This window comes from Ranitomeya imitator, chromosome 7 (assembly GCF_032444005.1).
Source record: "Ranitomeya imitator isolate aRanImi1 chromosome 7, aRanImi1.pri, whole genome shotgun sequence".
Lineage (NCBI taxonomy): Eukaryota > Metazoa > Chordata > Amphibia > Anura > Dendrobatidae > Ranitomeya > Ranitomeya imitator.
This window is the reverse complement of record NC_091288.1, coordinates 20,709,066-20,723,364: the sequence shown is the minus strand read 5'-3', so window position 1 is coordinate 20,723,364 and position 14,299 is coordinate 20,709,066. Positions and strand designations below refer to the sequence as shown.

Below are 14,299 nucleotides of genomic sequence, written 5' to 3'. Positions count from 1 at the left end.
CCATTGCCCCCAGTGTATAACATCCAGCCCCATTGCCCCAGTGTATAACATCCAGCCCCATTGCCCCAGTGTATAACATCCAGCCCCATTGCCCCAGTGTATAGAATCCAGCCCCATTGCCCCCAGTGTATAACATCCAGCCCCATTGCCCCAGTGTATAACATCCAGCCCCATTGCTCCAGTGTATAACATCCAGCCCCATTGCCCCAGTGTATAACATCCAGCCCCATTGCCCCAGTGTATAACATCGAGCCCCATTGCCCCCAGTGTATAACATCCAGTCCCATTGCCCCAGTGTATAACATCCAGCCCCATTGCCTCCATTGTATAACATCCAGCCCCATTGCCCCCAGTGTATAAAATCCAGCCCCATTGCCCCAGTGTATAACATCCAGCCCCATTACCTTCATTGTATAACATCCAGCCCCATTGCCCCCAGTGTATAAAATCCAGCCCCATTGCCCCAGTGTATAAAATCCAGCCCCATTGCCCCAGTGTATAACATCCAGCCCCATTGCCTCCATTGTATAACATCCAGCCCCATTGCTCCCAGTGTATAAAATCCAGCCCCATTTCCCACAGTGTATAACATCCAGCCCCATTGCCCCAGTGTATAGAATCCAGCCCCATTGCCCCAGTGTATAGAATCCAGCCCCATTGCCCCCAGTGTATAACATCCAGCCCCATTGCTCCCAGTGTATAGAATCCAGCCCCATTGCCCCAGTGTATAGAATCCAGCCCCATTGCCCCCAGTGTATAACATCCAGCCCCATTTCCCACAGTGTATAACATCCAGCCCCATTGCCCCAGTGTATAGAATCCAGCCCCATTGCCCCAGTGTATAGAATCCAGCCCCATTGCCCCCAGTGTATAACATCCAGCCCCATTGCCCCCAGTGTATAACATCCAGCCCCATTGCCCCCAGTGTATAACATCCGGCCCTATTGTACCCAGTGTATAACATCCAGCCCCATTACCTTCATTGTATAACATCCAGCCCCATTGCCCCCAGTGTATAAAATCCAGCCCCATTGCCCCAGTGTATAACATCCAGCCCCATTGCCCCAGTGTATAACATCCAGCCCCATTGCCTCCATTGTATAACATCCAGCCCCATTGCTCCCAGTGTATAACATCCAGCCCCATTTCCCCCAGTGTATAACATCCAGCCCCATTGCCCCCAGTGTATAACATCCAGCCCCATTGCTCCCAGTGTATAACATCCAGCCCCATTGCCCCCAGTGTATAAAATCCAGCCCCAGTGCTCCCAGTGTATAACATCCAGCCCCATTGCTCCCAGTGTATAAAATCCAGACCCATTTCCCCAGTGTATAAAATCCAGCCCCATTGCCTCCATTGTATAACATCCAGCCCCATTGCTCCCAGTGTATAAAATCCAGCCCCATTGCCCCCAGTGTATAACATCCAGCCCCATTGCTCCCAGTGTATAACATCCAGCCTCATTGCCCCCAGTGTACAACATCCAGCCCCATTGCTCCCAGTGTATAAAATCCAGCCCCATTTCCCCCAGTGTTTAGCATCCAGCCCCATTGCCCCCAGTGTATAACATCCAGCCCCATTGCTCCCAGTGTATAAAATCCAGACCCATTTCCCCCAGTGTATAACATCCAGCCCCATTGCCCCCAGTGTATAACATCCAGCCCCATTGCCCCCAGTGTATAACATCCAGCCCCATTGCTCCCAGTGTATAACATCCAGCCCCATTGTCCCCAGTGTATAACATCCAGCCCCATTGTCCCCAGTGTATAACATCCAGCCCCATTGCCTCCATTGTATAACATCCAGCCCCATTGCTCCCAGTGTATAACATCCAGACCCATTTCCCCCAGTGTATAACATCCAGCCCCATTGCCCCCAGTGTATAACATCCAGCCCCATTGCCTCCATTGTATAACATCCAGCCCCATTGTCCCCAGTGTATAACATCCAGCCCCATTGCTCCCAGTGTATAAAATCCAGCCCCATTGCCCCCAGTGTATAACATCCAGCCCCATTGCTCCCAGTGTATAACATCCAGCCCCATTGCCTCCATTGTATAACATCCAGCCCCATTGCTCCCAGTGTATAATATCCAGCCCCATTGCCTCCATTGTATAACATCCAGCCCCATTGCTCCCAGTGTATAAAATCCAGCCCCATTGCCCCCAGTGTATAACATCCAGCCCCATTGCTCCCAGTGTATAACATCCAGCCCCATTGCCTCCATTGTATAACATCCAGCCCCATTGCTCCCAGTGTATAAAATCCAGCCCCATGTCCCCCAGTGTATAGCATCCAGCCCCATTGCCCCCAGTGTATAACATCCAGCCCCATTGCCTCCATTGTATAACAGCCAGCCCCATTGTCCCCAGTATATAGTTTCTTCCCTCCCCTCACCATTCCGTCAGCCTTTACTAACATGTGACAGAACGTCCGGCGGTGCAGATCTCCCTGATACCAGCATGGTCCTGTAATAGAAGCCTCCGGGGAAACAAGTCCGTCCATGACATTTCTTCCTCCTGCATCTTTCCCCATCACATGTGAATGCTGTTATTGAGAAGTGGAAGGAACCGCAGCAGCTCAGCCTTGAAATGGAGACTCCGCAGTTTTACAGAGTGGGGGGTCAAGTGCTGAGGAGAAGAGGTCAGAAAAGTCTTCACCGCTCTGCTGACTCCTTAACTGCAGAGTCCAGACCCCCTCTTTTATTAACATCAGCACAAACACTGCGCCCCTGCCGGGAGCTTCATGGCCGGGCAGTTGCATGCAACCTTACATCATCATGCCCAATGCCGAGAGTCGGATGAAGTGGTGTAAATCTGCCACTACTGGACTCTGGAAAAAGTGGAAACCTGTTCTGTGCAGTGTTTCTTGATAGTTTGGACACCATGAATCACCTGATAAGCTCCCTTTAAGAAAAAGAGGAGAAAAGATTTGGATTAATACATGATGATCAGATTTTGCATGGTTGCCTGGAACGTGGAAACATATACGTCCACATAGATACAATTCATGGTGGAAAAATGGAGCAATAACAATTTTAGTTGCATTCGTGTTTATTTTAGGTCTTCCCATTAGGCCGGTGTCTTGATTTTTAGTTCTGAGTGTCCTTAGCTCCAATTACAACTTGCAGACACGATTGCTAAATAAAAAAAAAAAACAAAGCAAACCAAAACCTTTGTAAAGTTACTCTACGCATTTTATATATTTATACAGTAAAATCTGGTTAAAACTAGAAATTAAGCCTCAAATATGAATTAAGAACTTCAAAACACGTCAATTATTATTTTTTCTTTTATAGTGCAAATTATCTTTCATGCTCATAATTTTTTTCTAATTTTGATTGGAATAAGAAAAAAACCCACATATATTTGCCTCTAATTTCATTTCTTCAAAGATACATATCTGAGTATAGCGAATGGTAATACACGTTTTCTTATTTCATATACTCCACAAAGCGGAGATTAAAAGCCTGTGAAGTCCTTAGATTTCAAGAAACCCCCCCACTTAAAATTCTATAAAGCTAACAGTTATATTCATGCACAATCCTTGTCTTCTTCTTATTTATAGCACATTCCGCATCAACTGACATAAAGATGTGTAACGATAAGAGATCAATCAAAATCCTAAATCTATTTAGGAAAAAAAAGAAATGGTATCCAAGGTTTGACCTTTTTTGATCAGCAGGAGGGAAAATTATAGTAATTTTCCTTAGAGCAATGAAATAGATGATAGCAACATAAAAATATTCATGTAAACGGGATTACATTTTTTTTTTTTTTTTTTTATTGTTCAACATTAGGTTTCAAAAACATTCCATCATTGGGGATTACTTAAATTATAGTGTCTGCCATCTTTGTACTCCTAGTAATTGCCGAGAATACCAAAATAATAATATACCGTAATACGGAGGTTCTTACTTTACAGGAAAAAAACAACAGATTTTAGTTGGAGTAAATAAAAACAAAATGAAAAAAAGTTTTCAAGAATTTGTAAAAGTATAAAAAAACAAAAAAAAATCGATCAAGACTCTTTTCCATTCTGGAAATAAAAAAAATCTGTTAAGTAAACATATTTGCTATTAAAATATCACACTGTTTTATACAGAATTAATGGATTATAAAAAAAAAAAAAAGTTACCTCGCTTCCTCCAAAAATGCACATGCACCTGAAAAAAACACAGCTTGCCTCTGAAAATACTCTTTGAAAGTAGTAAAACATGAAAAAGAAAAATAATTTGGCCCATCACATATTGAAGACTATGAAAACAAACCTGCGTTGGCAGAATATTTTTTTACTCTATTTACCCATTTTCAGTCTCATTAAGTACAGTTAATTAATGCCATTGAAAACTTTCAAAACTACAGTTCATTCCCCCCCAAAATCGGGCTTTATGCGTCCTCCATACGGCTCTATGGAAGGGAACAATAAAAAACTTGTGACACTTGGAAATGTATAGCTGAAAAATAGAAAAATTGCTTGAAAGTTAACATATGAATTGATGATTGATTGGATGAATGAATGATTGATAATATAAGCTGAAGGATACGTTTTCTGCTCCAATTAATCGACGATCTCGTTCTAAGCTTCACAAACAAAGTAACTTCAGATCCTCTTTTCATCCTGACTGCTGGTGATTTCCACGGCAATTAAATGTTGAAATGATGGGCGTGAATGAAGCCGCTAATAACTGCTCGCATATCTCTGTGCTAAACCAATGATGGTAAAATCTTTCTCCTCTTTTTCTAGGTGTAAGTGGAATTGAAGTAGTCATTCAGCACGGTCTGGCCACACCTGAGGGCTTAGCGATAGACTGGATAGCTGGGAACATGTATTGGATAGATAGCAATTTGGACCAAATCGAAGTTGCTAAATTGGATGGCAAAATGAGAGCGACGTTGATAGCCGGTGGAATGGAACACCCCCGAGCCATCGCTTTGGATCCAAGATATGGGTAAATCAATAACTTGATTTTTTTTAATTGCCTTTAGTTTACGAGATATTTAGCAATCTGTTTGTTTGTATGTACTGAGTTACGCCTTTCCGGGCAGAAGCTTGCCTAGAGTTGTGTTTCCCACTCCACCCATGAAGTGTAACTTACTTGGTGCTCAGTCATCCAGAGATCTGCTAGGATCTTCATGCTGGTTAATTCTGTAACCTGAAAGCCCAGATCTCATGATGCAACTATTATGACCTGTCAAGGATTTTGCACGGAAAATCATTGAAAGTCTGAAGGACATGAAGGACATAGTTGAGAACTTGTAGTCAGTGCACAGGTTTTAGGATAGGTCATGACAATGACTGAATGGGACCTGAACGTGAAAACCTTAGAATAATGGATAAGGATAAAACAGGTTTGTACGACTAATAACTCATATCATAGATATAATGTGCTGCTGCAGTGCAGTATAGAGCAACCTCCACCAGGAGGTGTTGGTTAAGAGAAAAAGGTTGTACACACAGCGCAGCAACACTGAATAACAACACAGGTGTCAGAGGTAATGAAAGAGACGTGAAACAAGCCAAGGTCATACACAGAGATAGCAGCGCGGTACAGAAGAGGCGAGCAGAGAATAGTCGGGGACAAGCAAGACGTCAGAACCTACCGGGAACATGGTAACCAAAACGTGAGACGTAAGACAGAGTCGGGGTACAAGCCAGAGGTCAGAGCAAGTCATAAACGGATGCAGGCAGTCAGAGGCAAACAGGAACACTATTACAGGGATCAGGTCAGGAGCTCAAAAAGTGCAGCATGAACTATAGCTGACACTGGCCCACAGGCTGCAGAGGACTTAAATAGCTCAGCAGGTTTCAAAGTGAGGCAGAGAGGATTAACTCCCACATGACCAGTCCAGAGACAAGACAGCTGAACACAACCTCAGAACAGGATCATGACAATAGATTATTCTGTATCAATCAACTCTTGTAATGTTCCATTTTGCAAATACATATTAGAAAGTGGGTTAGTTCAGCTCACCACTCAAGCTTCAAATGTGGTCTGGATGTGGTGCACAGAGTATGCACTGGTCTGGTGTCCGGACAAATAGCTCTAAATGATTAAAAATGGAATGTTCTCCAGCACCAATATAACAGAATGAGCACATGTTAAAAGAATCTATAGTGCTTACACATTTTGAGTATTAAAACCTTGAACCATAGCCATGTTAGTCCGTCTTCAATAAAGGATCGGAATCTGGATTCCTGACTCAAACTTGTTTGTTTGAAGCCAAGTTTTTGCTATTTTTTTCTAGGTTTTGACCCAATCGTCCTGTTATTAGCAGTTGATCTTTACAATTCCCATAACATTAATATTCATGATTATGTCAGAATCTTTCTTGTCAGAGAGTAATGGGCAGTATGCAATGCTTGTGATATTTTATCATGCAGAGCCCACTGCCCAAGATGGTGTTAGCCATTGCTTCTGCATGCTTCTAGTGATATAGACATGGCTAAAACTGAGCTGCATTTATCCCCTGTTTGATGTTGTCTGGTGTACTCCTGATGCTGCCTAGTGTGCCCCTGATTTTCAATGGAAAACTTCTACAGTTTACAGAGGCATAGGCTTAAAACATAATCATCAGCAGCAGAAGCACTGGATGGTGGTGTGGTATTTGTCCAAGGATAAGGCTTAGGCTTTCGTGATACTTGCTTGAGTTTTAGGGCTACACACATCGCTGCTCTTCCACTCTAGAGGGCAATCAATCTCTTCATGGTTGGCCTCAGAATTCAGCACTCTAGAAGTGTTTTCATCCACATAGTGGCACCCCAGACATTTTGCAGGTCCTGCTTCATCCATTAAATATAGGGCAGCTCCATGTGTGTGTTACATCTGTACCCCATCTACTAGTGGGCAGGTAATAGGTTACCTGACTTCAGATTTGCTGAACCTATAACTTCACCATGAGATGACTAGTCTATGATGATGGGTCATCCTTGGGCTTTGACCCACTTACTGTATTAACTGAACCAGACCATCCTCCTAGCATTGGCAAATTTGTAACTCTACATGAGCAAATCGATTCTAAACAAGTCAAAGTTGTTTAGAAATTCCTAGAATTTGTGAGTTCAGAACAGCACTTCTCTGTTCATGTCTACAGGCATCATATCTGGTTACATCTGCCCCATCCCAACATCTTTGGACCTTTCACAATTCACCAGACCTCAAATAGTCAGGATGTCGCTCTGTGATGTGTCTTGCCATCAACATCATAAAGCCTGTTGCATCAAAACCAGAAGCCTGAAAACTGGTTCAAAGTAGAGAGAGGCAGCATGGCTTGCCAGCATAAGGGGTAAATAATTACCGGTAATAGTTTATTATGGTTTTGGTCTGGAATGACCTCAGAGCATAATAAAGCACATTTGATTTGCAGAAAATGTATTCGATGCAAATCAAATTTCCTTGCAAAATTTGAGCGGATCTGTAGAATTGAATTTTAGAGGATTCGCTCTTCTATTTGCATATGATTTTTTTTCTGAGCTCCTATTTGCTTATTTATGACCACAGACCACATCAAAGTTTAGCTGGGCTTTTATGTAATCATAAATCGGCAGAGAGGTGCTCTGAGAAATGACAGGTAAGAGAGTTACAAACTCTACTCCAGAACGAGTTCACTGAAGGATTCTCCTCAAATAGTAAATTTTTTTTTAATGAAACCCAATAGTAAAAATATTTGTTAGCCCCAAATACTTGCATTTATGAAAAAAAGCTTGTTTCTGAATATGCTCATATCCTTTAGTACTTTCTTAATAAAATCACATCTAAATCAGAGTATTTAAGGACAATATTACATAGGCAAATCTCTAATATAATATTCAATAATATACTTTTGATTCTCCCGAGAAGGTCATTGTTTTGTCTCTTCTGTATTTAAACCCCTATTATTGGATTCATACCTAACATTATGTAACTACACATTGCCTTCATTAATGAGAAATAAACAAACTCCATTCTGATCCCATAATGGAATGAGGTGAAAATCAGCAGCAGGTGCAGTGATAAGAGTCCTATCATTGCTTAATTTTCATATGCAGGGGGTTCTAATAAAGCCCCCGTTTTTCCAGCTGAGGTCATCGTCATTCTAATGCTTCATAAGGAACAGGAGTTATTACATCTCCTCATTCTGTCTGACATTTACATTAAGTGGTACTTGACCTTTTCAGTCTAACATTTTAGATATTCCCTGTTTGAAGAAAATCATTTTGATAATGCTGCTCAATAGCTCAGCTGATCCTAATGGAACTTTAGTTTGCTTTACAGAAGTTGAATTTATCACTCTTGTGAGTTCAGCTCCGCTGAGACGGATTGTCATATTCCTTGTTTATTAATTACATCTCATTTGTGGTATGTCAGGTCAATGGTGATCTGCGGGAACTGGGAGACCCATGATGAAATACCATGGGACTTTTGTAAGAGACTAAAAAAAATAATTATTTGCTTCTTTGTCCCCATAAACATCCCTAAAACCTCCCCAATATACATTAGATATGACTGACAGTCTAGCATGTATGGAGGCCTCCCGATTCTCCCCAGACAAATGATATCTGGGAACAGAAGGATCTGACACTTTGGATTTCCAAAGACTAATGCTGTTGTTATTTGGGATATTACTTAGATTGTTAGCGACCCTTTATTAAAGAACTCAGGGGCGCTCGGAAAAGCCAAAAATTCTGGTATGTAGAGAAAGAAATTGGAGAAATAGCTTTTGGCTAAATGATCTTTCAGCTGACACCTATCGAATGTGTGTGGAGGGCTCAACTCTTGTCCAAGATTGTGTCTGGCACTGTAGTTCAGCTCTATCCAAGTGAAATTGGCTTAGCCCATGGACCATGGTGCCTCTCCTGTCTATAGTCCATGTCCACACTGCACCTCCGCTCCATCCAAGTGAATTTGGCTTAGCCCGTAGACCATAGTGCCTCTCCTGTCTATATTCCATGTCCATACTGCACCTCAGCTCTATCCAAGTGAATTTGGCTTAGCCCATGGACCATGGTTCCTCTCCTGTCTATAGTCCACTTCCAAACTGCACCTCAGCTCCATCCAAGTGAATTTGGCTTAGCCCATAGACCATGGTGCCTCTCCTGTCTATAGTCCATGTCCACACTGCACCTCAGCTCCATCCAAGTGAATTTGGCTTAGCCCGTAGACCATGGTGCCTCTCCTGTCTATAGTCCATGTCCACACTGCACCTCAGCTCCATCCAAGCGAATTTGGCTTAGCCCATAAAACCTGGTGCCATTCCTTTCTATCTATGGTACTACAACTCAACTTTATTCAAGTGATTTTGGCTGTGCAGATCCAGGATAAAAGGCTGCAAACAAACTCTGATCCTGAAGTTACATTCATCCAAGTGTCTCCTAGATGTTGCTAATATGCACTCTGAGTTGGTTTGTAGTCTGTTACCTTGAGATAAATATGTCTGGATATGAGCTGTGCGCATAGAAAGTATTTAATCAAGACCATTTGTAGTTTGATTATTTTAGTTTTAATTTTAGATGCACTAGAATAGTAGTTGTGATGATGGACATAAACTTCAAAAGGATAGATAGATAGATAGATAGATAGATAGATGCAAACAATGGAAGCAGAATTCCCATTGGGCTATTGCTTGGGAAGATGTGTGCCCCTTTTGCTTATTAGATATGTAGCTGGTGGGGCTTTGCTTTTTCCTTTTTAGATAGATATGGTAGATATAGAAGAAATAGATGATATGAGACAGATAGATAATTAGATAGATACTGGAATTGACGCTAATTAATTATCAGGACCCATCATTGCAAAAGAAGGACCATCACGTCAGAGGCATTTCTTAGGGCCCCACCCAGCAGCTACATATTACCGATGTGGACAATGGACGGTGTCCTTTGAATCGATTTGCCCCAACTCTGATTGATACAGTGCATGGATATGAGATAGATACCGTAGATGGATAGATACATACAAGTTTAAACTTGTTTTTCAATCAAGTTTTATTTAATTACTTTTTTTAAGCTTCTACCACTGAAACAGAAACGCATCACCTGCTTTGCTATTTTCATCCTTACCGCTATTATTGGCGACACACAATATTGAATACCTAAAGCTAAAGTATATAACGCATAATAAGAAATCTAGTGATACTCATGATATATTGTATTTGGTACGGTAAGACAAAGAATCTGCATCTGGGAATTACTTTATTTTTATTTATTGGAAATCCCTACAATAGCTCAAAGTGAAAGAGACGTGAAGAAATATGTTTTTGCCTCCGGAGCTTGAAATGATATCTCGGCTGTATAGGGCAGGATGCGGTGTGCCTCTATTAGATAAGTAAAATGATTTATCTGCTGGGTTCAAGAGTCACGGAGTGTCAATGGCCGTCTGTCATACATGGGTTATATATTACCAGAAGACAGGTTCTCAGATCTGGTTTGTCTCTATAACTATTCACGCTTCTCTCTTTTTCATGCAGTATACTGTTTTGGACGGATTGGGATGCCACTTTTCCACGTATTGAGTCGGTGTCGATGAGTGGAGCTGGGAGAAAGATTATTTACAAAGATATGGAAAGTGGAGCGTGGCCCAATGGTCTCACTGTAGATCACTTTGAAAGAAGGATCGTTTGGACAGATGCCAGGTAAAACTCCTCATGGGCTTATATTTGTGGTAAAAATATGGAAAACTAATAGACACGTTAGAAATCAGACTTTTTACATTTTAAGTTGAAGTTAGGGTTGCAAAGAAACTAAAAAAGGTTGTCCAACATTGGAAAAATATGGAACTTTCTTCAAAGAGTTTGAGAAATCCCTATCAGTTGGATATATCTGGTATTGGGACTTATTTTCACTGAATGCGGCAGAACTCCAATATCATATACAACCTATGGATAGCTGTGATGCTATTTTTCATAAGATGGAGCATGCAGTATACTGCTGCAAAACCATTGGTCAGATGAATCCAGATTTCAGTTGTACAATGATAATAGAAAGGTCAGAATTTGGCATAACCAGCATGAATCAATGAACCCTTCCAGTCAGGTTGTATTCTTGGTACAACCTGGCTTCTATGTTACCGGTGGATGGAGGACCATTTCCTGTCAGGCTGTTGGCGGTGGATTAATGGTGTGGGCAATGTTTTCATGGCATACCCAGGCTTCTGTGATACCTGTGGATGGATGACACTTCCTGTCAGGCTGGTAGAGTAATGGGGTGGGCAATGTTTTGATGACACATCTTGACTTCTGTGGATGAATGAACATTTTCTGTCAGGCTGCTGGAGATGAAGTTTTGATGTGGGCAATGTTTTTGGTTTGGCACACCCTGATTTCTACGATATCTGTGGCTGGATGACCATCTCCTGTCATTCTAGTGGAGTGAAGGTTTGGGAAATATTTTCATGGCACTTACTGGGTCCTTGATGCCTGTGGATGGGTGATCACTTCCTGTGAGATTGGTGGAGTAATGGTGGTGTGGGCAATGTTTCCATGTCACAGCTTAGTTTCTATGATACTCGTGGATGAATGACTGCATCTGTTTAGGCTGTTGGAAGTGGTTTAATGATGCAGGGAAAGTTTCCTTTGTGCACTCTGGCTCCTGGTATACTTGAGGACGCTTTACCCTATCCTATCAGGTTGGTTTAATAATAGCATGACAAATGTTTCACGGCACACCTTGGTTCCACTTATACCTGTGGTTGGAAATTTGGAGTGTATGGCTGACCTAAGCATCATGGAAAACCCAGTATATTCCTTAATGGCAACTGTTTACCAAAGGGCAGACAGTCAGATAGCCTATTTACTGTACATCATGCCACAAGGGTCAGTGAGTGTTTCCAGGATCTTGACAATTAGTTTCCTTATATGACAGCCTTACCACCTATATTTATATCTTACATAGCGTATTTTGGAGCAGGTAGAACTGGCTGTTCAGGGTATATCAATTGGACTTCAGTATATTTATTTATAATCACTATTAGTTTTAGATATTTTTCTAGGAATTACTAAAAATGCTGTATTTCATAGGCTCCCACTTGGTGACAGTAGTAAATGATGTTTTACCTACCCTTTCTTGCTCCAGATCCAAATCTTCTGTCTCCGGTCTATATTGACCAGTTTCAGCAGTGATGTCATCGCGAAAGAGCTGAAGCCAATCACTTGGCAGAGCCCCAGAGGTCAGTGTTTGGCTGCAGCGCTGTTAATGTGATGGCATCACTGCAGCCTGTCAAAAAAGACCGGGGGCAGCTGGGAAGAGTAGAAGATGCTGAAGCAACGGAGGGTAAGTAAAGCTACACTTGTAATTTTTATCCAGTGGGAACCTGTGAAATAAATAAAAAATCCTGAAAAAGCCCTTTCAGGTATTCAGGATCTCCATAAATGCAGATTTGACAGTTTTTATGCGGCTTAACTAATACTGAAAAGTAGTAATAAGGTGTAAGAGCAGCTTTTGGATAATCTTTGGCCTTTATTACTTTATCTTATGCCTGAACCAATCTTTGTAACACATATTTTTAACTCTCAAGATGACCTAAGTATCTCCAACCTATCTTTTTCTCTGCCGGCACATCACCGTTGAAAGTGTTAGAGACTCTCCACCACATTTTAACAGAACAAAATTCTGCTTAATACAGACAGATTTTATGGGCAATTAAACTCAGTATCGACATTAGGACCAACTATACTGCAACAGTAATGATATTTAACAAAATAGGTGAAAAGGTTCTTAGGCATTTAATTCCTTATAGGGGTCGCAAATATTATATATACTCCGAGAAGAGTTGACAACTTCTTTCAACACATTTATAGCTCTGACAAGCTATACACAATACACACGCACTACCTTCTATAATGAATGATGCTAATTTAGTGATTGAACTAATTATTGCAATATGGGCATCTTGGATTGGTCTTTACATTTATTAATAATAATAATTAATGTTTTTATATAGCGCCATCATATTTACTTCAACAATTACCGAGTGACACATAATTCAACAGTAGGAAGAGTCAGGGCCCTGATCGTAAGCCTAAAATCTATAAGGAAATGGTGGGGACTGAATACAAAAAGGTTAAAGGTTCTTTTCATGTGAGGTCTTGTATGGTCCAGCCATCATTATAATATTCATCTTTTCATCTAAAGCTGCATGATCCATCATCAGCCAGTATCTGTCTAAGTACAGTTACCAAGTGCTACTGTGCACAAGGAGGATGTGAAGAGAGATTAATAAGAGTGACCATATTCTCTAGGGGAAGAGTATAAGAGTTAGATTAGTGCATAAAAATGATAGACCTTTCTAAAAAAAAAAAGGTGCGTTTTTAAAGCCCACTTAATAATGTTGGGGCTATGTATTAACCTATGGTCTGGGGCAGTGCATTCCAGAAAACTGGTGCAGCATGAGAGCAGTCTTGGAGACGGGAGTGGGAGGACCATAGTATGTTAGTCTTAGATTAGTTGCAGAATGGAAAGCACAGGTAGAGTGAAAGACAGGAGAGGGGCTATAGAGTGTTATAGAACTGTGGAAAGTTTTGTGGGTGAGAAAGATAAGTTTATATTGTATTGTAGAATGGATGGGTAACCAGTGCAACGACTGGCACAGGGTGGAGAAATCAGTGTTGCAGCTGGACCAAAATACAGCTGCATTCATGATGGAATGAATTTGAGAAAGTCTAGTAAGAGGGAGAGCAGTAAGTAGAGAACTTCAGTCATCAGGACGGGAAGGAATTTAGGCTTTTTAACATGATTTTCTTAAGCCTTTTAACTTTCAGACAAGGGGTTATTCAATTTAGGGGTTGCTGGGAATATAGACAGCCAATTTTCAAAATAGACATGTTGCAAAGATAACTCACTGAGTCTCACATAAAGGCCGGCGTCACACTAGAGAGTTTTACGGACATATGAGAAGCGCAAAAAGTGCACATCGCACACGGACCAATGATTCTCTATGGGGCAGCTCCTATCTGCCGCATGTTTCGCATCTGTATTTTACGTGCGTAGAAAATTCATGCTGCGTTTGTCAGCGTATTGCGCAAAAAATCAACCAATGAAAGTCTATGGGGCAAGAAAAATACGGATTACACACGGACCATCAGTGTGACTTGCGAGAAATACGCATCAGTGTTCTGTAGAAAAGTCGGCAATTCAGTGTGGTGTACAGTAAAATTACACTGACAGGTTAGATTAGAATAGAGAAAATAAATGTCTACACATACTATAGGTATATATATATATATATACCTATACATACGGATCACTGTTTTGGGATAATTTCTGCATATTACGGCTGTAAAAAACGGACCGTATTTCCCTACACTGAGTGTGACCCCGGCCAAAT

General features: G+C 41.3%; 1 protein-coding gene across 1 annotated transcript in view; it reads left to right on the top strand.

Moving 5' to 3' along the window:
• The window catches only part of LRP1B (LDL receptor related protein 1B), a 1,659,362-nt gene that overhangs the window by 1,086,928 nt on the left and 558,135 nt on the right, over positions 1-14,299 (top strand). The window contains exons 25-26 of the mRNA XM_069732880.1: positions 4,747-4,951; positions 10,446-10,610. Coding sequence (XP_069588981.1) covers positions 4,747-4,951; positions 10,446-10,610 — 370 coding nt within the window. The remainder of the gene's footprint in view (positions 1-4,746; positions 4,952-10,445; positions 10,611-14,299) is intronic.